Source organism: Cyphomyrmex costatus, unplaced genomic scaffold (genome assembly GCF_001594065.2).
Source record: "Cyphomyrmex costatus isolate MS0001 unplaced genomic scaffold, Ccosl1.0 scaffold395, whole genome shotgun sequence".
Taxonomy (NCBI): domain Eukaryota; kingdom Metazoa; phylum Arthropoda; class Insecta; order Hymenoptera; family Formicidae; genus Cyphomyrmex; species Cyphomyrmex costatus.
Window position 1 is genome coordinate 358281 of NW_017278152.1, and position 26112 is coordinate 384392.

The 26112-nt window shown below is 27.2% G+C and overlaps 4 protein-coding genes across 4 annotated transcripts; all 4 read right to left on the minus strand.

Annotated features, from left to right (window-relative positions):
- Positions 1 to 2572: 2572 nt before the first annotated feature.
- Positions 2573 to 4528, minus strand: LOC108776902 (baculoviral IAP repeat-containing protein 3-like). The gene is given in 2 exon segments (XM_018543645.1): positions 2573 to 2720; positions 3774 to 4528. Coding segments are annotated over 2 exon segments (903 nt in total).
- Positions 4529 to 8096: 3568 nt separating this feature from the next.
- On the minus strand, positions 8097 to 9024 carry LOC108776903 (baculoviral IAP repeat-containing protein 2-like). The gene is made up of 3 exons (XM_018543646.1): positions 8862 to 9024; positions 8480 to 8733; positions 8097 to 8318 (listed from the first exon to the last, which is right to left on the minus strand). Exons 1-3 carry the CDS (start codon positions 9022 to 9024, stop codon positions 8097 to 8099), a joined length of 639 nt encoding a protein of 212 aa, XP_018399148.1.
- A 4570-nt stretch (positions 9025 to 13594) lies between these two features.
- On the minus strand, positions 13595 to 14335 carry LOC108776904 (death-associated inhibitor of apoptosis 1). Its single transcript, XM_018543647.1, has one exon. The coding sequence runs from the start codon at positions 14333 to 14335 to the stop codon at positions 13595 to 13597; it is 741 nt and encodes a 246-aa protein (XP_018399149.1).
- Positions 14336 to 18823: 4488 nt separating this feature from the next.
- LOC108776905 (baculoviral IAP repeat-containing protein 3) lies at positions 18824 to 19940 on the minus strand. The gene is made up of 2 exons (XM_018543648.1): positions 19218 to 19940; positions 18824 to 19036 (listed from the first exon to the last, which is right to left on the minus strand). The coding sequence occupies exons 1-2, from the start codon at positions 19938 to 19940 to the stop codon at positions 18824 to 18826; spliced, it is 936 nt and encodes a 311-aa protein (XP_018399150.1).
- Positions 19941 to 26112: the final 6172 nt, after the last annotated feature.

Sequence of the window (26112 nt, forward strand, 5' to 3'; positions counted from 1 at the left end):
ACACACATATAATTGATTGCTACAGCGCGATTATTACCCAGTATGAAACGGGTATAACGTTAAATCTAAGATGTATTTACATTAACAGTGCGTTTTTGGAAACATATTCTGTTGTAATATATGCAAAACTTAATGACAGTCACAAGAAATTGTACATTTAGTTATAATATCGGACCAATTTTATAATCAAATCTGTTTATAATGATTATTTCAAATAAGACAATAATTTTAACGTTTTTCTTTTTTATACTATCTAATTTGTATTAACAAAATGCGTAAAATGGGAAAATATTTATATTATGAATTGTAATAAGTTCTAAGGAAATGCTTAAGATTTTATAAGTTTTACTAAATGGTGCCATTGCGCTTTTTAGAATCAATGTATCATATAGCTTTTGCACAAAGAGATTGCAAGAAATGTTTTTATAGGCTGACAATATATATGTTATTAATCTATTTTTACTATCTCTTTGTGTGTGCTATTAATTGACAAAATAATCCTTAAGGTAATATATCTAAATAATGAATCAAAGAGACGGATAATCACTAAGTTAGTCATTAAGTTTGCTTGATGTATTTAGACTATATAGAAGTCTTTAAAAAATATGAAAATGTGTTGATTTATTGAATTACGCTTTATTAGTCAGAAAACATTTTTAATTTTGACATTTAAAAATATATCTTTTGGATTTGTTTGAGAAGGCTGTTTGTTGTATGATTTAAATTATAGTTTAGTATATAATGACAAAACAAAAAGAAGAAAGAGAAAGCGAAAAAGAATATACTGCCCGGTTGAAAATCTGTGAGTGAAAACTTAATCAACGCTTTATGAAGACATATCTATGTAGAAATTTATTTAAAATAAATTACCAATAGGCTCTTAAAGTACCTTTGTCTCATTAAACGTTGATGTACAATACTTTCTGAGTGTTCAACAATCTTAATAGATACATATTTGTAAAGAAAATAAAAACAAACTCTAATATCAGTATATTGAAGCGTATACATTTATGTCTCATTTTAATCGCAAAATGCAACTCCAGAAGAACAGTTTTATTTCTATACTAATGAGAAATTATGATAGTGTAACGTTTAGGTACAACAATGAGGTCGAAAATAGAAAACGGAGTACTCTAATCAACTTAAATTGCATTAGATTATTCACATAAGTACGTAAGTTATAATATATAAGTAGTGTTATTAAAACAAATTTATCCTCTGTGTATCAGGTGTTCTCAAAATAACTTTCCCATCCTGATAAATTTTTGTCTAAAACTATTGATCTCGATATCGAACTATGATAACTCTATTTCAGCTATTCACTCACATAGTATATTTGGAATACGTCTTTAAATTATTTCTTGCAACTAAGATAAACAAGTAAATGTAACAAGTGAATGTCACAATTATGTACTATGATTATCATGTTTTGCTGCAATAAATATATATCAATGCGATTACCTTCACTTTTTTTTCTTATTGATAATAATTGTTATTTTCTAGGAGATATTAGAAATAAGAGAAAGAGATTACGAAACTGTACATATTGGCAAATATTTTATTATATGATTCTCATGGATTAGACATGTAAAGATGAAAGAACAAAGTACAAATTACGTCTGGAAAGTTTCTAGAAAAAAAATTCTTAAAAGTCAGTAAAAGCAGATATCAAACTTTTATTAAAATTTATTCATAATGATGTTTTAGTAGTTTCATAATTACTATTTTAGTTATAATAAAATATAATGCATATATACAATAAATAATATATATATTGATTCCAATATTTTTATCATTCTATAGTTATCTCACCAAAAACTTAAAAATTATGTAAAATTCAGATATATAAAAATTAAAAATAAATATATACGTTAATTGGTTTCAATAAACGTCTTATCATCATTTTTAAAAAAACATACATTCTGTTTTTAAATACTGGTAAAAAGCACTAAGATTATTTTTCTTATTTTAATTTGTATTTACTCATTACGATATACATATCAACAAAACTAAATGATTGTTTAATTTTGTTAAAAATATTAGTCTTTATAAAGTTGATAACAGGCACAATGAAATAATTTTATTTAAAGTTTAAAGCATAGGTTTTGTAATAAAAGTGTAATTTATATTGTATTTTATATCTCAGCAATGCAAAGTATTATACATGAAAGTATTATATATTTTGTAATTTAAATAACTAAAGATCAAATGTAAATTTTTTGTATTTGAAATACAAAATACAGGATATAATTTTTTTACAAATACCGTTTATTTAAATAAAAGTCTTTTAAAATGCCCAGCCCTAGTTGATACGTGGCAACTTTATATAGACACTACAGGTTATTAATTATACTTTATATCCACTTTTACTATATATATATTTAATATATATATTTAATATTTTCGCCACACATAAATTTTGTAAAATTTTTCTCACAATCTACACACACCGGATAACGATTATACATGATACAATAAGATTTGTAGTTCTCTACTAAAACAAACTTTGCTAATTTTAATTTCAACTAATTATATAAATACATATATATTCTTGTCAGTGTTATCACCTAATTCACTGTTCTTTGCTGCTGGCTTCATGCGATACACTACTTACTTCTGTATTAGGTTCTTTAGCAGTAATTATATTTTGTGAGCTTCCACTATTAATTGTCTCACTTATATCAAGTTCCTCACATATTTCTTCCATTTTATGATTTAAAGTTCGAGTTTTTATCTGAAAAATAAAATGATTTAAGACTGATTATTATATTCAACATAATTTCATAATTAAAATTATTTCATAATTTTATATATATATGATACGTATACAAGGTGACCCATTTCAACCTTTAATGGAGAATATCTCGAAAACTAAATCCAGTAGACAAAAAAGTTTCAAATAAAAATGAAACGGTGTCGAGGGGGACACGTTTTAGTCACGTTGTTTTTTTTCTAAGTAAAGGCGCTAAAAAGATATGAAGATCCCCTCCACTTTTTTAAATGGAATTATGTAATTCTTTTTAGATAACGTGAATCCTCTAATTATTTTTCATATAAAAGTGTTAAGGTAGAGATACCAAAAAACCAATAGTTTTCGAGATATTTTACACTTTATTTTGGTACATATTTACACAAAATGTTAAATAACTCGTAAACTGTTGACCTTTTAATTATCGTACCTTAATACTTTTGTGAACAGAATAATGAGATAAATCAAATGGTGTAAAGAAAACACATAGTTGCGTATTTAAAAAATTATCTATTCTGTATACATATTTTTTTTAAAGCAACTATGTGTTTTCTTTACACCATTTGATTTATCTCATTATTCTGTTCACAAAAGTATTAAGGTACGATAATCAAGAAGTCAACGCAGTTTACGAGCTATACGTATAGTACATTTTGTGTCAATATGTACCGAAATAAAGTGTAAAATATCTCGAAAACTATTGGTTTTTTGGTATCTCTACCTTAATACTTTTATATGCAAAATAATTAGAGGAATCACGTTATCTAAAAAAAATTACATAATTCCATATAAAAAAGTGGAGGTGACCTTCATATCTTTTTAGCGCTTCCACTTAGAAAAATAACAACGTGACTAAAACGTGTCCCCCTCGTTCCATTTTTATTTGAAACATTTTTGTCTACTGGATTTATAGTTATCGAGATATTCTACATTGAAGGTTAAAATGGGTCACCTTGTATATATAAGTAGATTAAAATTAAAATAATAATAAAAGATATGAAAATTGCATAATTTTAATAAAAATTTGTCTATTTTTTATTAAATGTTTACTATTTTGATGTACGATGTCCCAGTAATATTGTTTATAAATTCCGTCCCTTTACTTATAATTAGATGATGACAGTAGTGGAACCATTTGGCATGTTCTGCCCAAGGATCATCATTCGGCTCCCAATTCTTTAATCTTCCATCGCAGTAATAACATACTGTTTGGTCGCTATATCCCAAATAACAGAATCCAGCAGCTGCTAGTTTTTCAGCTTGTGACTTTGATTTAGGCCATTTGTCATACGTTGCTAATCTAACATTATACTCGGAAAATAGAATTAAATAATTCGGTTTAAAGGAATTTTGGCCTACTAACTGTTCTAACCAATAAGCCCCTCTTTCTACTACCTCTAGATTTTCATAATTTTGATTGGAAGGAAGGTCAAACATCGGTTGAGATTCAAAAGATTTTTCAAGTATACATATTCCTTTATTAAACATTGGTGTCGGAATTCTTCTAGGATCCGTACCGATCGGTACATTGCCGCATGGAATATTTCTAATAAATTCACATTGTCTAGATTCCCGTTGATGATCGGCAAACGGATCATCTTTTAGTTTCCATTCACATAATATTACGTTGCACATGAAGCATTTCACATTGTCGCTTTCGCCTGTATAATAAAATCCAGCCGCTGCGAGTTTTTCTGGCTCCACTTTCCACAAATATGGCAAGATTTTGTAACTGTCCAAACGGACTGACTCAAATCGATAATCATTAATGGTAGGCATCTTTATGTGTTTGATATGTGTAACAGTCAAAACTTAAGCTGTAAAAAATATATCATTAAATCTATACATTTCATATTAAATATAATTTATAATATTGATATATCCCCCCTTCTCTCTCTCTCTCTCTCTCTCTCTCTCTCTCTCTCTCTCTCTCTCTCTCTCTATCTATCTATCTATCTATCTATCTATCTATCTCTTGTCTTTTCGTAAGTGTTATGCCCTTATACGTAGTCTATCATAACGGCAATTCGTTTAACGTATTAAAATTGATTTTTCCCGCAAAAAAACCATTTCATATCAATTATGAATTTGAATTGACTATACATCCAGTAATATATACGTGATTTGTATAATGTTTTATTAATATTATTATTTATTTTTCAACAAATTTTTTTTAAAGATACAGGGGTATCGTGAACTCGGTAACTATAGTAAACGATATCCAATGAACAAAATTTGAAATAAAAAACTTGAAATTCTCTCCCCTTTTTTCACACTATAATTAATGAACAATCGTATTTATACAACTTGTACACAAAAAACGTATTAATAATTGTACGAGATACACACAATTTGCATTGTAACGAATACATATAAGTTATTCACCTCGGCGTATATATGCACACGTTTGTCAGCTAATTAAGATGACAATCAAATGCTTAATTGTGACTAACTTCGAACGAAAGTTTACGAGTACTGATGTGCGCTTTCTCTTATAAGGGATTAATGTTTCTAGATCTTTTCGTGTTTCGATCTTTCGATTGCCTTCTATCGGTTAAAGTGTCAAATCAGATGTTATGATGACAACAATGTTTTGTTATTATAGTCTTTTCGTTAGAATCATATCAGTTAATTGTCTCTTTTGTTTTATATACTTAAAACTTGCAGTGTCTCTCAGTTTTTGAACATGTCCGGAGACACTACCGCGTCTCTCTCCTGATATATACAGTATCTAATTTCGGCGTATATGCACATTCTTCCAAAGAACTTCACAATTTTGAAGATAATTAATAATTGTTATGCAAATATATAAAATATAACGACAAAGATAGTATAGAAAATTATTAAAATTTTAAAAAATATAGAAAGCCTTTTCTTATAAGTCACACGACTTTTTGATATGAGATTTACCCTTTTCATATAGAATTTTAAAATGGCATTAAAATGTATATATATATATATATATATATATAAGGTAGAGCTCCATATATATAAAAATATATAAATATAAAATTTGCATATATAATAGATAAATGTATATTCGCGTTTATACGAGTTTTTTAATAAAGCGTTTCTTATATCTGTTTTTTATTGAGTAATATAATCACGCGAACAGGTTGCAATAGAATTGCACACAGCACATAATATAATATTAATTAATATATTTTTGAACATTGTTTCTTAAAGACAAGCTTTTGTCATATAATTTACTCATTTTATATATATATATTATATATATTGTATATACATATATATACAATTGACTGCTACAGCGCGATTATTATCCAGTATGAAACAGGTATAACGTTAAATCAAAGATGTATTTACATTAATAGTGCGTTTTGAAATCATATCCTGTTGTAATATATGCGAAACTTAATGACATTTACAAGAAATTATACATTTAGTATTAATATCGGACCAATTTTATATTCAAATCTGTTTATAATGATTATCATTTTCAAATAAGACAATAATTTTAACGTTTTTCTATTTTATACTATCTAATTTGTATTAACAAAATGCGTAAAGTAAAGTTTTTATAGGATAACAAAATGTATGTTATTAATCTATTTTTATTGTCTCTTTGTGTGTGCTATTAATTGACAAAATAATCCTTAAAGTAATCTATCTAAATAATGAATAAAAAAAAAAGAATAATCACTACGTTATACTTAGTCATTATAAGTTTGTTTGATGTACTTAGACTATATAGAAGTCTTCAAAAAATATGAGAGTATATTGATTTATTGAATTACGCTTTATTACTCAGAAAATATTTTTAATTTTGACATTTAAAAATATATCTTTTGGATTTGTTTGAGAAGGTTGTTTGTTGTATGATTTAAATTATAGTTTAGTACATAATGACAAAACAAAAAGAAGAAAGAGAAAGCGAAAAAGTATATACTGCCCGGTTGAAACCTGTGAGTGAAAACTTAATCAACGCTTTATGAAGACATATCTATGTAGAAATTTATTTAAAATAAATTACCAATAGGCTCTTAAAGTACCTTTGTCTCATTAAACGTTGATGTACAATGCTTTCTGAGTGTTCAACAATCTTAACAAATACATATTTGTAAAGAAAATAAAAACAAACTCTAATATCAGTATATTGAAGCGTATACATATTTATCTTATTTTAATCGCAAAGTGCAACTTCAGGAGAACAGTTTTATATCTATAATAATGAGACATTATGATAGTGTAACGTTTAGGTACAACAATGAGGTCGAAAATAGAAAACACCCGAGTACTCTAATCAACTTAAATTGCATTAGACTATTCACATAAGTACCTAAGTTATAATATAAGTATCTAGTGTTTATTAAAACAAATTTATCCCCTGTGTATCAGGTGTTCTCAAAATAACTTTCCCATCCCGATAAATTTTTGTCTAAAACAATTGATCTCGATATCGAAATAACTCATAACTCTATTTCAGTTATTCATTCACGTCGTATATTTGGAATACTTCTTTAAATTACTTCTTGCAACTAAGTAAACAAGCAAATGTAGCAAGTGAATGTCATAATTATGTATTGTACTATGATTATCATGTTTTGCTGCAATATATATATATATCAATGCGATTACTTTCACTTTTTTTTTTGATTGATAATTGTTATTTTCAAGGAGATATTAGAAATAAGAGAAAGAGATTGCGAAACTGTACATATTGGCAAGTATTTTATTACATGATTCTCATGGATTAGACACGTAGAGATGAAAGAACAAGGTACAAATTACGTCTGGAAGATTTCTAGAAAAAAAATTCTTAAAAGTCGGTAAATTCAGATATCAAACTTTTATTAAAATTTATTTATATAATGATGTTTTAGTAGACTTATAATTACCACTTTAATTATAATGAAATATAATATAATGCATATATACAATAAATATATATATTGATTCCAATATTTTTATCATTCTACAGTTATCTCAATAAAAATTACAAATTATGTAAAATTCAAATATATAAAATTTAACAATAAATATATACGTCACTTGATTTCAATAAACGTCTTATTATCATCATTTAAAGAAAAAACGTACATTCTGTGTTTAAATACTGATGATGAGCACTAAGATCATTTTTGTTATTTTAATTTGTATTTACTCATTACGATATACAAATCAACAAAACTAAATGATAGTTTAATTTTGTTAAAAATATTAATTTTTATAAAGTTGATAACAGCCAGAAATAATTGTATTTAAAACATAATTTTTGTATTAAAAGTGTAATTAGTACACTCTACACACATCAGATAATGATTACATGGTACAAATAAGATTTGTAGTTCTCTATTAAAACAAACTTTGCTAATTTTAATTTAAACTAATTTACTGTATCTTTGCCAATGTTATCACTCAATTTTATGTCCTTCAGTCCTTGGTCACGTTGTTTCTCGCTGCTGGCTTCATGCGATACACAACTTGCTTCTGTATTAGGTTTTTTGGCGGTAATTAAATTTTGAGAGCTTTCACTATCAATTTTCTCACTTGTATCAAGTTCCTTACATTTTTCTTCCATTGTATCATTTAAAGTTCTAGTGCTTATCTGAAAAATAAAATGATTTAAGACTGATTATTATATTCAACATATTTTCATAATTTTATATATATGATATATACATATATAAATATAAGTAGATTAAAATTAAAATATTAATTAAAGATATAAAAATTGCATAATTCGTCTATTTTTTATTAAATGCTTACTATTTTGATGTACGATGTCCCAGTAATATTGTTTATAAATTCCGTCCCTTTACTTATAATTAGATGATGACAGTAGTGGAACCATTTGGCATGTTCTACCCAAGGATCATCATTCGGCTCCCAATTCTTTAATCTTCCATCGCAGTAAGAACATATTGTTTGGTCGCTATTTCCCAAATAACAGAATCCAGCAGCTGCTAGTTTTTCAGCTTGTGACTTTGATTTAGGCCATTTCTCATACGTTGCTAATCTACCTTTATAGTCGGAAAATATAAAATACTTCGATTTAAACAAATTTCGGCCTGATAACTGTTCTAACCAATAAGCCCTTCTTTCTACTATTTCTTGATTTTCATAGCTTTGATTTGAAGGAAGGTCAAACGTCGGTAGAGATTCAAAAAATCCATCAGGTACATCCAATCCTTTAAAAAACAAGGGTGTCGGAATTGTGCTAGGATCCGTACCGATCGGTACATTGCCGCATGGAATATTTCTAATAAATTCACATCGACTAGATTCTCGTTGATGATCGGCAAACGGATCATCTTTTGGTTTCCATTCACATAATATTACGTTGCAAATGAAACATTGCACTTTGTCGCTTTCGCCTGTATAATAAAATCCAGCCGCCGCAAGTTTTTGTGGCTCCACTTTCCACAAATATGGCAAGATTTTGTAACTGTCCAAACGGACAGACTCAAATCGATAATCATTAATCGTAGGCATCTTTATGGCGTTTAATATGTGTAAAAGTCAAAACTTCAGCTGTAAGAATATATATCATTAAATCTATACATTTCATATTAAATATAGTTTATAATATTGATATATCCCCCCTTCTCTCTCTCTCACTCTTCCTCTCTCTTTTGTCTTTTCGTAAATGTTATGCCCATTTACGTAGTCTATCATAACGGCAATTCGTTTAACGTAAATATTGATTTTTCCCGCAAAAAAACCATTTCATATCAATTATGAATTTGATTTGACTATATATTCTGTAATATATACGTGATTTGTATAATGTTTTGTTAATATTATTATTTCTTTTTCACCATATTTTTTTTAAGGTACAGGAATATCGTGAACTCGGTAACTATAGTAAACGGTACCCGATGAACCAAATTCGAAAAAAAAACTTGAAATTCTTTCCCCTTTTTTCACACTATATTTAATGCACAATCGAATTTATACAATTTGTACACGAAAATGTATTAATATTTGTACGAGTAACACACAAATTTGGATTATGACGAATACATATAAGTTATTCACCTCGGTCGTATATGCACACGTTTGTCAGCTTATTAAGATGATCAACTGCTTAATTGTGACTAACTGCGAACGAAAGTTTTTGAGTACTGATTTGCGCTTTCTCTTATAAGAGTTAATGTTTCTAAATATTTTCGCGTTTCGATCTTTCATTTGCCTTCTGTCGGTTATAATGTCAATTCAGATGTTATGATGACAATAATGTTTTGTTATTATAGCCTCTTCGTTAGAATCATATCAGCCAATTGTTTCTTTTGTTTTATATACTTAAAACTTGTAGTGTCTCTCAGTTTTTGAACATGGCCGGAGACACTACCGCGGCTCCTGATATATAAAGTATTTAAATTTCGACGTATACGCATATTTTTCCAAAGAACTTCACAATTTTGATTATAATTAAAAATTGTTATGCAAATTTTTGAAATATGACAAAGATAGTATAGAAAATTGTTAAAATTTTGAAAAATGTAGAAAGATTTTTTTTGTAAGTCACAAGACTTTTTGATATGCGATTAATGGTAATATAGAACTTTAAAATAGCTTAAAATGTATATATCGTATACATATGTATATATATATATATATATATACATATGTATTAGTGATAAGAATCTCAATATTAAGTCACAAATTTATAAAAAATGTAATTCATAGAAAAAGAAGGAGATAGAGCTCTATATATATAAAAATATCTAAATATGGAATTTGCACATATATTAAATGTATATTTGCGTTTATACGTGCTTTTTTATAAAGCTTTTTTTATATCTGTTTTTTATTGAGTAATAATCGCGTGAACAGGTTGTAATAGAATAGCACAGCAATATAATATCTATTAATTAACATATTTTTGAACATTTTTTCTTAAAGACAAACCTTTGTCATACAATTTACTCATTTTATATACATATATATCATACATATATATTTATATAATTGATTGCTACAGCGCGTTTATTATCCAGTATGAAACGGGTATAACGTTAAATCTAAGATGTATTTACATTAATAGTGCGTTTTGGAAACATATTCTGTCGTAATATATGCGAAACTTAATGACAGTTACAAGAAATTATACATTTAATATTAATATTGGACCAATTTTATAATCAAATCTATTTATAATGATTATCATTTTCATTTAAGGCAATAATTTTAGCGTTTTTCTCTTTTATACTATCTAATTCGTATTAACAAAATGCGTATAATGATAAAATGTTTATGTTATGAATTATAGTTCTAAGGAAATGCTTAAGATCTTATAAGTTTTAGTAAATGGTGTTATTGCGCTTTTTAGAATCAATGTATCATATAGCTTTTGCACAAAGAGATTGCAAGAAATGTTTTTATAGGATGACAATATATATGTTATTAATCTATTTTTACTATCTCTTTGTGTGTGCTATGAATTGACAAAATAATCCTTCAGGTAATATATCTAAATAATGAATCAAAGAGACGGATAATCACTAAGTTAGTCATTAAGTTTGCTTGATGTATTTAGACTATATAGAAGTCTTTAAAAAATATGAAAATGTGTTGATTTATTGAATTACGCTTTATTAGTCAGAAAACATTTTTAATTTTGACATTTAAAAATATATCCCTTGGATTTGTTTGAGAAGGTTGTTTGTTGTATGATTTAAAATTTAAATTATATTTTAGTATATAATGACAAACCAAAAGAAGAAAGAGAAAGCGAAAAAGTATATACTGCCCGGTTGAAAATCTGTGAGTGAAAACTTAATCAAAGCTTTATGAAGACCCATTTATGTAGAAATTTATTTAAAATAAATTACCAATAGGCTCTTAAATTACCTTTGTCTCATTTAACGTTGATGTATAATTTTTTCTGAATATTCTACAATCTTAACAGATAAGATTCATATTTGTAAAGAAAATAAAAACAAACTCTAATACCAGTATATTGAAGCGTATACATATTTGTCTTATTTTAATCGCAGAGTGCAATTCCAGAAGAGCAGTCTTATATCTGCAATAATAAGAAAATATGATAGTGTAACGTTTAGGTACAACAATGACGTTGAAAATAGAAAAGACCGGAGTACATTCTAATCAACTTAAATTGCAGTAGACTATTCACATAAGTACGTAAGTTATAATATAAGTAGTGTCTATTAAAATAAATTTATCCCCTGTGTATCAGGTGTTCTCAAAATAACTTTCCAATCCTGATTAATTTTTGTCTAATACTATTGATCTCGATATCGAAATAACTCATAACTCTATTTCAGTTATTCATTCACGTCGTATATTTGGAATACGTCTTTAAATTACTTCTTGCAACTAAGTAAACAAGCAAATGTAGCAAGTGAATGTCATAATTATGTACTATGATTATCATGTTTTAATGCAATAAATATATATCAACGCAATTACTTTAACTTTTTTTCTGATTGATAATAATTGTTATTTTCTAGGAGATATTAGAAAAGAGATAGAGATTACGAAATTGTATAGATTGGCAAGTATTTTATTAAATGATTCTCACGCATTAGACATGTAAAGATGAAAGAACAAGGTACAAATTACGTCTGGAAAGTTTCCAAAAAAAAATTCTTAACAATCGGTAACTGCAGATATCAAGGTTTTATTAAAATTTATACATAATGATGTTTTAGTAGTCTTATAATTACTATTTTAATTATAATAAGATATAATATCATGCATATATATAATAAGTAATGTATATATTGATTCCAATTTATTTATCATTCTAGTTATCTCACTAGAAACTTACAAATTATGTAAAATTCAGTTATATAAAGTTTAATAATAAAAGTATACGTTAATTGGTTTCAATAAACGTCTTATCATCATTTTTAAATAAAACATACATTCTGTGTCTAAATACTGATAAAAAGCACTAAGATCATTTTCCTTATTCTAATTTGTATTTGCTCATTACGATAAACGAATCAGCAAAATTAAATGATAGTTTAATTTTGTTAAAAATATTAGTCTTTATAAAGTAGATAACATTATGCTGCGCAAAAATGAAATAATTTTATTTAAAACACAGTTTTTGTAATAAAAGTGTAGTTTGTATTTTATATCTCAGCAATGCAAAGTATTATATATTTTGAAAGTATTTTATATAATATATTCTGTAATTTGAATTATTAAAGATCAAATGTAAATTTTTTAGTATTTGAAATATAAAATACAGGATACAACTTTTTTTTCAAATATCGTTTATTCAAATAAAAGTCTTTTAAAATGCCCTGCGTGCAGCCCTAGTTGATACGTGGCGATTTTTATATAGACACTACAGATTATTAATTATACTTTATATCCACTTTTACTATATATTTAATATTTTCGCCACATATACATTTTGTCAAATTTTTCTCACACTCTACACACATCAGGTAATGTTTACATGGTACAAATAAGATCTGTAGTTCTCTACTAAAACAAACTTTGCTAATTTTTTAATTTAAGCTAATTTTATATTTATATCCTTGTCAGTTTTATCACTCAATTTTATATCTAGTGCTTGGATACATTGTTCCTTGCTGCTGGCTTCATGCGATACACTACTTACTTGTGTTTTAGGTTCTTTATCAGTAATTAAATTTTGAGAGGTTCCACTATCAATTTTCTCACTTGTATCAAGTTTCTTCAATTTTTCTTCCATTGTATCATTTAAAGTTCGAGTGCTTATCAGAAAAATAAAATGATTTAAGACTGATTATTATATTCAACATAATTTCATAATTTTATATACATACATATATATATATATATAAGTAGATTAGAATTAAAATATTAATTAAAGATATAAAAATTGCATAATTTAAATAAAAATTCGTCTATTTTTAATTAAATGCTTACTATTTTGATGTATGATTTCCCAGTAATATTGTTTATAAATTCCGTCCCTTTACTTATAATTAGATAATGACAATAGTGGAACCATTTGGCATGTTCTGCCCAAGGATCATCATTCGGCTCCCAATTATTTAATCTTCCATCGCAGTAATAACATATTGTTTGGTCGCTATTTCCCGAATAACAGAATCCTGCAGCTGCTAGTTTTTTAGCTTGTGACTTTGATTTAGGCCATTTGTCATACGTTGCTAATCTAACATTATACTCGGAAAATATAATTAAATAATTCGGTTTAAAGGAATTTTGGCCTACTAACTGTTCTAACCAATAAGCCCTTCTTTCTACTATCTCTCGATTTTCATAGCTTTGATTGGAAGGAAGGTCAATCATCGGTTGAGATTCAAAAGGTATTTCAGGTATATCTATTCCTTTATTAAACACGGGAGTCGGAATTGTGCTAGGATCCGTACCGAACGGTACATTGCCGCATGGAATATTTCTAATAAATTCACATTGACTAGATTCCCGTTGATGATCGGCAAACGGATCATCTTTTAGTTTCCATTCACATAATATTACGTTGCACATGAAGCATTTCACATTGTCGCTTTCGCCTGTATAATAAAATCCAGCCGCTGCGAGTTTTTCTGGCTCCACTTTCCACAAATATGGCAAGATTTTGTAACTGTCCAAACGGACTGACTCAAATCGATAATCATTAATGGTAGGCATCTTTATGATGTTTAATATGTGTAAAAGTCAAAACTTCAGCTGTAAAGAAATATATCATTAAACCTGTACATTTCATATTAATAAATATAATTTATAATATTAATATATCCCCCCCTTTCTCTTTCTCTCTCTCTCTCTCTCTCTCTCTCTCTCTTGTATTTTCGTAAATGTTATGCCCTTATACGTAGTCTATCATAACGGCAAATCCATTTAACGTATTAAAATTGATTTTTCCCGCAAAAAAACCATTTCATATCAATTATGAATTTGAATTGTCTATACATCCAGTAATATATGTGATGTGTATAATGATTTAATTTCGAAACGTAATCTCCTTACGGACTCTCCTAATTCAATAAACATCAAAAATCAAATGCATGTGAGAATGCAACGTTGTTGTAGGAACGACTATAATCCAAAACGGATCCTCAATAAAATTCTTTATTATTGAACATCAAAGTGAATACGTTTGGACCTCTATTTGAGTCTTCTTCAGCTAATACAAATACATGAACTCTTCATTTAATTATTTTGCAAGACAAACGATCGAATTGACAGATAAGATGTAAAGGCTGTAAGTATTATTTTTCGATGACAAAAAATTAATAGTTTACTTACTCAAAGGAGACCTACCTTACAAATAAATTGAAGAAAAAATCATAAATACAATAGTAGGCATTTTTTATTATGTCCTGGCCTTAGATTAATTAATTATCGCATATGCCTAGTGCTAGACATTATAATTCTGATGAAATTCTGATAGAATGAAAACATATACTTGGTCATCTTACTTACATAATACTTACAGATAAATAATAATACGCCTTATCTGTCAATTCGATCGTATGTTTTGCAAAATTATTAAATAAAGACTTCATGTATTTGTATTAGCTGAAGAAGACTCAAAAAGGAGTCGAAACGTACTTATTTTGATGTTCAATAATAAAGAATTTGATTGAGGACCCGGTTTGGATTATTCACGTACCTACAACGACGTTGCACTCTCACATGCTCTTGATTTTTGATATGTTTTTAAAGATATAGGAGTACCATAAACTCGGTAACTACAATATACGATATCCGATGAACAAAATTTGAAATAAAAAACTTGAAATTCTCTCCCCTTTTTTCACACTATATTTAATGCATAATCGTATTTATACAACTTGTACACAAAAAACGTATTAATAATTGTACGTGTTACACACAATTTGAATTGTAATGAATACATGTAAGTTATTCACCTCGGCGTATATGCACACGTTTTTCAGCTAATTAAGATGATGATGAGCTGCTTAATTGTGACTAACTGCGAACGAATGTTTTCGATGTGCGCTTTTTCTTATAAGAGATTTATGTTTCTAGATCTTTTCGTGTTTCGATCTTTCGATTACCTTCTATCGGTTAAAATGTCAAATCATATGTTATGATGACAATAATGTTTTGTTATTATAGTCTTTTCGTTGGAATCATATCAGTTAATTGTCTCTTTTAAAACTTGTAGTGTCTCTCAGTTTTTGAACATGGCCGGAGACACTACCGCGTCTATCTCCTGATATATAAAGGATTTAAATTTCGGCGTATATGCACATTCTTCCAAAGAACTTCACAATTTTGAAAATAATTAAAAATTGTTAAGCAAATATATAAAATATAACGACAAAGATACCATAGAAAATTATTTAAATTTTAAAAAATATAGAAAGATTTTTTTTATAAGTCACAAGACTTTTTGATATGAGATTTACGCTTTTAATATAGAATTTTAAAATGGCATTAAAATATATATATATACATATATAAGTATAAGTGACAAGAATCTCAATATTGTCACAAATTTATAAAAAATGTTATTCATAGAAAGAGAAAGAGATAGAGCTCTATTTATATAAAAATATGTAAATATAAAATTTGCACATATAATAAATGTATATTCGCGTTTATACGAGTTTTTTAATAAAGCGTTTTCTATATCTGTTTTTTATTGAGTAATAATCGCGTGAAAAGGTGCAATAGAATAGCACAGCAAAATATAATATTAATTAATATATTTTTGAACATTGTTTCTTAAAGACAAGTCTTTGTCATATAATTTACTCATTTTATATATATATTATATATATATATAAATATATATATATCTAATTGATTGCTACAGCGATTATTATCCAGTATGAAACGGGTATAACGTTAAATCTAAGATGTATTTACATTAATAGTGCGTTTTGGAAACGAATTCTGTTGTAATACATGCGAAACTTAATGACAGTGACAAGAAATTGTACATTTAGTATTCAAATCGGACCAATTTTATAATCAAATCTATTTATAATGAATATTATTTTCAAATAAGGCAATAATTTTAGCGTTTTTCTCTTTTATACTATCTAATTCGTATTAACAAAATGCGTATAATGATAAAATATTCATGTTATGAATTATAGTTCTAAGGAAATGCATAAGATTTTATAAGTTGTAGTAAATGGTGGCATTGCGCTTTTTAGAATCAATGTATGATATAGCATTTGCACAAAGAAATTGCAAGAAATGTTTTTATAGGATGACAATATATATGTTATTAATCTATTTTTACTATCTCTTTGTGTGTGCTGTGAATTGACAAAATAATCCTTAAGGTAATATATCTAAATAATGAATCAAAGAGACGAATAATCACTAAGTTAGTCATTAAGTTTGCTTGATATATGTATTTAGACTATATAGAAGTCTTTAAAAAATATGAGAACGTATTGATTTATTGAATTACGATTTATTAGTCAGAAAATATTTTTAATTTTGACATTTAAAAATATATTTTTTGGATTTGTTTGAGAAAATTGTTGTATGATTTAAATTATAGTTTACTATATAATGACAAAACAAAAAGAAGAAAGAGAAAGCAAAAAAGAATATACTGTCCGGTTGAAAATCTGTGAGTAAAAACTTAATCGCAATACTTTATGAAGATATATCTATGTAGAAATTTATTTAAAATAAATTATCAATAGGTTCTTAAAGTACCTTTGTCTCATTAAACATTAATGTACAATGTTTTCTGTGTGTTCAACAATCTTAATGAACTTAAATTGCATTAGACAATTTACATAAGTACGTAATTTATAATATAAATAGTGTTTATTAAGACAAATTTATCCACTGTGCATCAAGTGTTCTCAAAATAATTTCCCAATCCTGATAAATTTTTGTCTAAAACGATTGATCTCGATATCGAAATAACTTATAACTCTATTTCAGCTATTCACTCACATCGTATATTTGGATTATACGTCTTTAAATTATTACTACTTGCAACTAAGATAAACAAGCAAATGTAACAAGTGAATGTCATAATTATGTACTATGATTATCATGTTTTGCTGAAATAAATATATATCAATGCGATTACTTTCACTTTTTTTTTTGATTGATAATAATTGTTATTTTCTAGGTGATATTAGAAATAAGAAAAAGAGATTACGAAACTGTACAGATTGGCAAGTATTTTATTATATGATTCTCATGGATTAGACACGTAAAGATGAAAGAACAGGTTACAAATTACGTCAGGAATGTTTCCAGAAAAAAAATTCTTAAAAGTCAGTAAATGCGGATATCAAACTTTTATTAAAATTTATTCATAATGATGTTTTAGTAGTCATATAATTACTATTTTAATGATAATAAAATATAATATAATGCATATTCTACAATAAATGATATATATATATATTAATTCCAATTTATTTATCATTCTAGTTATCTCACTAAAAACTTACAAATTATGTAAAATTCAGATATATAAAATTTAATAATAAATATATATATATACGTTAATTGGTTTCAATAGACGTCTTATCATCATTTTTAAAAAAACATACATTCAGTGTTTAAATACTAATAAAAAGCACTTAAGATTATTTTTCTTTTTCTAATTTGTATTTACTCATTACGATATACGAATCAGCAAAACTAAATAATAGTTTAATTTCGTTAAAAATATTAGTCTTTATAAAGTTGATAACAGGGCTGCGCACAATAAAATAATTTTATTTAAAAGACAGTTTTTGTAACAAAAGTGTAATATGTATAATATTTTATATTTCAGCAATGCAAATTGTTATACATTTTGAAAGTATTATACATGAAAGTATTATATATTTTGTAATTTAAATAATGAAAGATCAAATGTAAACTTTTTAGTATTTGAAATACAAAATACAGGATACAATTTTTTTACAAATATCGTTTATGCAAATAAAAATCTTTTAAAATACCTAGCCCTACTTGATACGTGGCAACTTTTATATAGACACTACAGATTATTAGTTATACTTTATATTCACTTTTACTATACATATATTTAATATTTACGCCACATATACGTTTTGTCAAATTTTTCTCACACTCTACACATCAGATAATGATTACGTGGTATAAATAAGATTTGTAGTTTTCTACTAAAACAAACTTTGCTAATTTTAATTTAAACTAATTTACTGTATCCTTGCCAGTGTTATCACTCAAATTTATGTCCTTCAGTCCTTGGTCACATTGTTCCTCGCTGCTGGCTTCATGCGATACACTACTTACTTCTGTATTAGGTTCTTTAGCAGTAATTATATTTTGAGAGCTTCCACTATCAATATTCTCACTTGTATCAAGTTCCTCACATTTTTCTTCCATTGTGTCATTTAAAGTGCTCTGAAAAATAAAATGATTTAAGACTAATTATTATATTCAACATAATTTCATAATAAAATTATTTCACAAATATATATATGTATATATATATATATATATATATGTAAGTAGATTAAAATTAATATGTTAATTATAGATATAAAAATTGCATAATTTCGTCTATTTTTGATTAAATGCTTACTATTTTGATGTACGATGTCCCAGTAATATTGTTTATAAATTCCGTCCCTTTACTTATAATTAGATGATGACAGTAGTGGAACCATTTGGCATGTTCTGCCCAGGGATCATCATTCGGCTCCCAATTCTTTAATCTTCCATGGCAGTAATAACATATTGTTTGGTCGCTATTTCCCGAATAACAGAATCCTGCAGCTGCTAGTTTTTTAGCTTGTGACTTTGATTTAGGCCATTTCTTATATGTTGCTAATCTAATAGTATACTCGGAACATAGAGAGTACTTAAATTTAATTAAATTTCGGCCTACTAACTGTTCTAACCAATAAGTCCTTCTTTCTATTGTGTTTTGATTTTCACTGCTTTGATTGAAATGAATGGCAAACGTCGGAAATTCAAAAAGTCTATTAGGTACATCTATTCGTTTATTAACCACGGGTATCGGAATTGTGCTGGGATCCGTACCGATCGGTACATTGCCGCATGGTATATTTCTAATGAATTCACATTTACTAGATTCCCGTTGATGATCGGCAAACGGATCATCTTTCGGTTCCCAATTACATAATTTTACGTCGCACATGAAACATTGCACTTGGTCGCTTTCGCCTGTATAATAAAATCCAGCCGCCGCGAGTTTTTGTGGCTCCACTTTCCACAAATATGGCAAGATTTTGTAACTGTCCAAACGGACAGACTCAAATCGATAATCATTAATGGTAGGCATCTTTATGATGTTAAATATGTGTAAAAGTCAAAACTTAAGCTGTAAAAAATATATCATTAAATCTATACATTTCGTATTAAATATAATTTATAATATTGATATATCCCCCCCTCTCTCTTTTTCTCTCCCTCCTATCTTTTCGTTATGCACTTTTATACGTAGTCTATATCATAACGGCAATCTGTTTAACGTATTAAAATTGATTTTTCCCGCAAAGAAACCATTTCATATCAATTATGAATTTGAATTGACATACATCCACTAATATATGTGATCTGTATAATGTTTTGTTAATATTATTATTTATTTTTCAACATACTTTTTTAAAACGTAATCTCCTTACGGACTCTCCTAATTAAAAATCAAGGATGTGCGAGTGCGACGTTGTTGTAGGTACGTTAATAATCCAAAACGGATCTTCAATCAATTTCTTTAATATTGAACATCAAAATTAATACGTTTCGACTCCTTTTTGAGTCTTCTTCATCTAATACAAATACATGAACTCTTCATTTAATAATTTTGCTAGACAAACGATCGAATTGACAGATATGAAGAATTATTAAATGAAGAGTTCATTTATTTGTATTACCTGAAGAAGATTCAAAATGGAGTCGAAACGTACTTATTTTGATGTTCAATAATAAAGAATTTGATTGTGGATCCGTTTTGAATTATTCACGTACCTACAACAACGTTGCACACTCACCTTTGATTTTTGATATTTTTTTTAAAGATACAGGAGTATCGTGAACTCGGTAACTATAGTATACGATATCCGATGAATAAAATTTGAAATAAAAAACTTGAAATTCTCTCCCCTTTTTTCACACTATGTGTACGTTCCACTTAATGTTCGCAACGCTCGCGAGAATCATTTTGTCCTTCTTGTAATCGAATATTAAGTAAGGATGAGATGATACACGCGATCGTTGCGAACGTTAAGTGGAATGAACCCTATATTTAATGCACAATCGTATTTATACAACTTGTACACAAAAAACGTATTAATAATTGTACGAGTTACACACAATTGGAATTGTAATGAATACATATAAGTTATTCACCTCGACGTATATGCACACGTTTTTCAGCTAATTAAGATGATGATGAGCTGCTTAATTGTGACTAACTGCGAACGAATGTTTTCGATGTGCGCTTTCTCTTATAAGAGATTTATGTTTCTAGATCTTTTCGTGTTTCGATCTTTCGATTGCGCCTTCTGTCGGTTAAAATGTCAAATCATATATTATGATGACAATAATGTTTTATTATTATAGTCTTTTATAATCATATCAGTTAATCGTTAGAATCATATCAGTTAATTGTGTCTTTTGTTTTGTATACTTAAATGTATAAAGTATTTAAATTTGTGTGTTTGTGTCGATCTATAAACTTCCATTTTTTTAAATTGTCACATTATTTATAAATACATATATTAACACAATAATTTACTTATTCTGACATATTCTTAAGTATCACATTCTTTCGGCACTGATTTCTTCTATTTCGAGCTATATTTTACAATAATTTTGACATAAAATTAAGGACCTTTTGCATTTTTAACTCTCTAGCGATGATAAAGACCGTTTTAAAGAAATGTATTTACGGTCAAATACTAATTGATTGTAAGTCGTTTGCTCACTGAAGACTTTTCTGTTAGATTTGAAACGTTTAAAATTTTAATTATATAAATCGTAATTATAATAATTCGTTCAATATAAAATAGATCTTTGTGTATCGACAGCATGCTTGGCTCTCAAATGTTAGATACACATTTTATTTCGTTGAGCCATCAAAAATTCCTAATTTTATACATTTTTAACTTGTTTATTTCTTAATTAAATACTTTACAAGGATAGAAAAAATGCCGAAAACAATATTGAAAAGCACGATAAACAGAGATACTTCTCGATTTCGTAAAAAAAATGATTTGTGGTTGTTACTACAAAAGAATATTCGGTAATATCGGAACACTGTGTATTAAAATTATTGTTTAATCTCTCGGGAAATAACGTCTCTTTTGACGTTGATTCGTCGGTCTTTCCGCGCGGATGATACGCATAATGAGGTAAAGCAAGTAAAAAATCGTAATGATCCCGCTGATGTAGCCGTGTGTTTATCTTTACGACATAAGCTTCACGATCGAAAATACGCGATGGCGTCGCGTCATTCGTAAGTAGCGCGTATGCATCAAACGTGAGAAAAAAAAACTCGTAACGTGTATGTTAAAATGTTTCTGATCCGCTCTACCGGTAACGAACTTAATGAGTTTTGATATCGTAAGTTCGCTTTTTTTTCATAATTACGATCTCACTGCGAGTGTAATGGATCGAGGGGATTTAACAAGCCGTTCACGTTTGTACTCATGAATAATCATTGAAACTTGATGCGCGAGGTAGAGGCCGAAATACGTAATATAATCTCGAAAAAATGGCTATTTATTGTCTCATTCAAGAATCAACACAAATGTCTTTATTCTATTATTGAGAAAATTGATCTTTTAAAAAATTAGATAATATCTCTTCTTTTATTTGCAAGGTCTATCATTAACTAAGTAATTACTACACTACTAATACATGTATTTTTTTTAATTTTTATGATTACAATAAAATTGCTTTCAGTATAATTCAATTTTCGAGAGAAAAATATGTTCAGTAGTTACGCGAAGATGAAGTTTGAGATTTCTGAATAATGAAAAGAAAAGAAACTTTTGACATTTGTAAAAGCAGGTTTGCAAGAAGTATATATATTTATGATGTTTGTGGGTAAGACCAGTTCCATCAATGTAAGATTAACTTTAATCTCGTTTTAACATACTGAAAAAGATAAACAGTAAATTAAGAGTAAGTTGAACTGATGAGGAAGTTAACTGACTCTTCATCTAGTTCTTAGAACAGAAAAAGGTGATGAGTTAATTGAACTGAGGTTAAAATTAGACTACGTTGGTATTATTTATAGAAACAGATATTAGCACGATAAAAAAATCTGCTTGTATCAAGTGATGTAATTAAACAAACGTTAATTGTTATCTAATTTTATGCAGAACTGTATTCCATTTACGCAGTGTTTTAGTTATAATTTAAAAAGGGGCATATAAATTACCTTCTTAATTTTTTTCTCACATTCTTAACGTTCGCGAAGATTATGCAGTGTTAGATTAGAATGAATTAAAGCTAATACAATCCGTGTTATCCGCAATAACGCAAAAACATACCGCGAATTAAATGTAGTTGTGGTTACAATCCGTAATTATCATTCATAATATTAATTTTTTTAAATCGTTTTTCTTGCCTGTACAAATATCGTCTAATTGATTTTCTTGCTGGTAATTGAGAACTGATAGGTATCTATTTCAGATCTTAAGAAAATGATATATGGAAATTCCGTGGCTACATGGTCTCCGGGACATCGAAGATGATAAATGATACCCGATAGTTTCTGCATCGATATCAGCGAAGGCAATCGTTGGAGCAATCCAATATTATCTACTATCTTGTCAACGTATATGGTAACTTCAGAAAGAAGTTTTTTATTAGCATCGAATTTAGCATCATTTATAATATCTTAATATTTTTTTTATATTTGTGCTTTAAATGTAGAAAGATATTTGCAATTTTGTCTGTGTTTGTCTAAGAATATATTTTAATTACTGCATTTACGTCAATATCAATATTAAACAAAAATGGATTCGATATATTTGTGAAAAGAACAACTAATTATCTTATATTTAACAATATCTTTTATAAATATATTATCTACATTAAAAATAAGTTTTAACACTGCTTTATTAATATTTGTAGACGTTTTTTAATTCTGAATTTTGTTTATTTATTGTATTTTATTAATGGTTGTCGAGATATAAACTAATAAAAAACATAATATAATGGATATACAATGGACAAATAATTTAGTCATTTATAAAGGACGTTATAATCGCATCCTTGATAAAAATTGTCAGATTAGCGATAAATCCACGATAATAAAATCCATCAGTTGCTAATTGTATTTATACGCGGCATAAAGTTCCTTAAACATTTATTAAATACATACAACGATATGAAATATTTAAAAAATAGGTTTAAACATAATTACTTATCTCTATTTAATTTGGCCTTTTTTAATTTGAGAAAAACGACATAGTGGCCTGTAAATTTATAAATTTTTATACTTTCTATACTCTAAAAGTGAAGTTTTTATTGACTTTATGTTTTTGCACGAAAAAAAACGACTATGCAGAGAATATTGTTTCAGACAGCTAGATATAGGATTTATGATTATATGCACTTTAAAAATCATTTTAAACAAATTGATTTATTTATCTCCGTATCACGACTTGTTATTTACATTTTATGGAAGTTTAAACTCCACTTCAAGCATATACTATACCACAGCGATTGGGTCAATATTTAAACATTAAATGGAAGTTATCGTAGATTCTTTTAATTTACCGGCGCATGGTGACTTTTATAAACAGACAAGCGTTTGCGATTTTAGTCCATTAAATAAATATTTTCTTGTATGTTGTTCACTTTGTGCTAAGTCTGCAAGTCATAAATCATTGCCTCAGGAAAATATCAAAAAATCACCTCGATGACTGCAGCCATGAACTATCTCGCTGTTCTGATTATATGTCAGTTCAATCTTTTAAACCGATTAGAAGATTCGTTTCCCCGTTTTATTTAATTATGATAATGTGAAAATGTAGAAACATATAATGCGCGCACGCGATATATTCCCAGATTATATACAATATACAATAATCTGAAAAGGCTTTCCTGGAAAAAATATCATGCTTTTTAAATTTGAAATCCATTAATGGCTATATACTGCAATACTGTGCCATCAAATGATTATAGATAGTGTCCATAAAAATATAGACAAATCGATCCCGAGAAATTTGCAGTTCTAATGGAACGCAATAAATTTTTAACATAAATAACTAAAGTGTTTTAACTATCGTCGATAAAGCAAGAGAATATATACGTTTTTATTTAATACTTTTCCCTATAATTAACTTACATATAGCATATTTAGATTGATACGTTATTCACAGAATATACATTTCGTAGAACTACATATGATGTGTACATATATAAATGAACAAAATTCAACGTGATTATTATTTATAATAACACACACTGATCGACAATTAAGTAAAAAAAGATATGTTAAAAATATAATTATTAACTTTAACAAATTACATTTCATTCTTAGGAAACTTGCAACTTATGGAAAAAATGGGAATTATATAATTTTTATGACGTTGCCTTATGGGTACTTTATATTAGAAATAGCATCGACTGTTTTGCATGCACACATCTACACTTATTTATACTTACTCTATTCTAAAACTATACATAACATGTAATAAATGTCATAAGTACGTGCAATATATTGTTTCCTCTACCGCCCATGTATTTTCCAATTACGATGATCTATAAATTTAACTTCTTTGTGCTTTGATATGAACATTTTATCGAATACATAATTTTAAAATATTTACTATATATAATATAAATGTCATATGATCACTTTATGTTTTGTTAGATTATGTATTACATGTATGTATTTTAATAATTTTTTTCAATTTAGACATTTAAAAAATATTTTAAAACTTTTGTCGAATAAAACATGTAATATATTTAAACATATCGAATGCTTTTAAATATCTTTTTCCTTTTATAATGATATTCTTTCTTAAAATTTAATAATTAAAAAGTAAAATTTTGTAATAAATAGTAAAACAATTACTACAACATATAAAATAAATATATTTAACTGCATTTTGAATACAAAAAAATTTTTTAAGATTCGTAAAGAGATATATATATACATATATATTACACCCCCTAATAACACCTCTAAATACTTTTGCATATTCAAAATGCACAATTATTGATCCAACATTAAAAAACACTAAAATATTAAAAACAATACTAAATAATGTGTTAATATTTTTAGCGCTTTTATTTTGAGAGATTATACATTTATTCTTACATAGTAATTTGTGATAATAGGAAAATGACAATTTTACGAACATTATTATTGCGTATTAACGTATTGGCATAGATAATAAATCTGTAAAATGACATTGAGATTCATCAAGATAAATCCGCTGGAGGCTACAAATGACCTTCGCGTAAATATTTTGCATTATCGGCTTAGATGT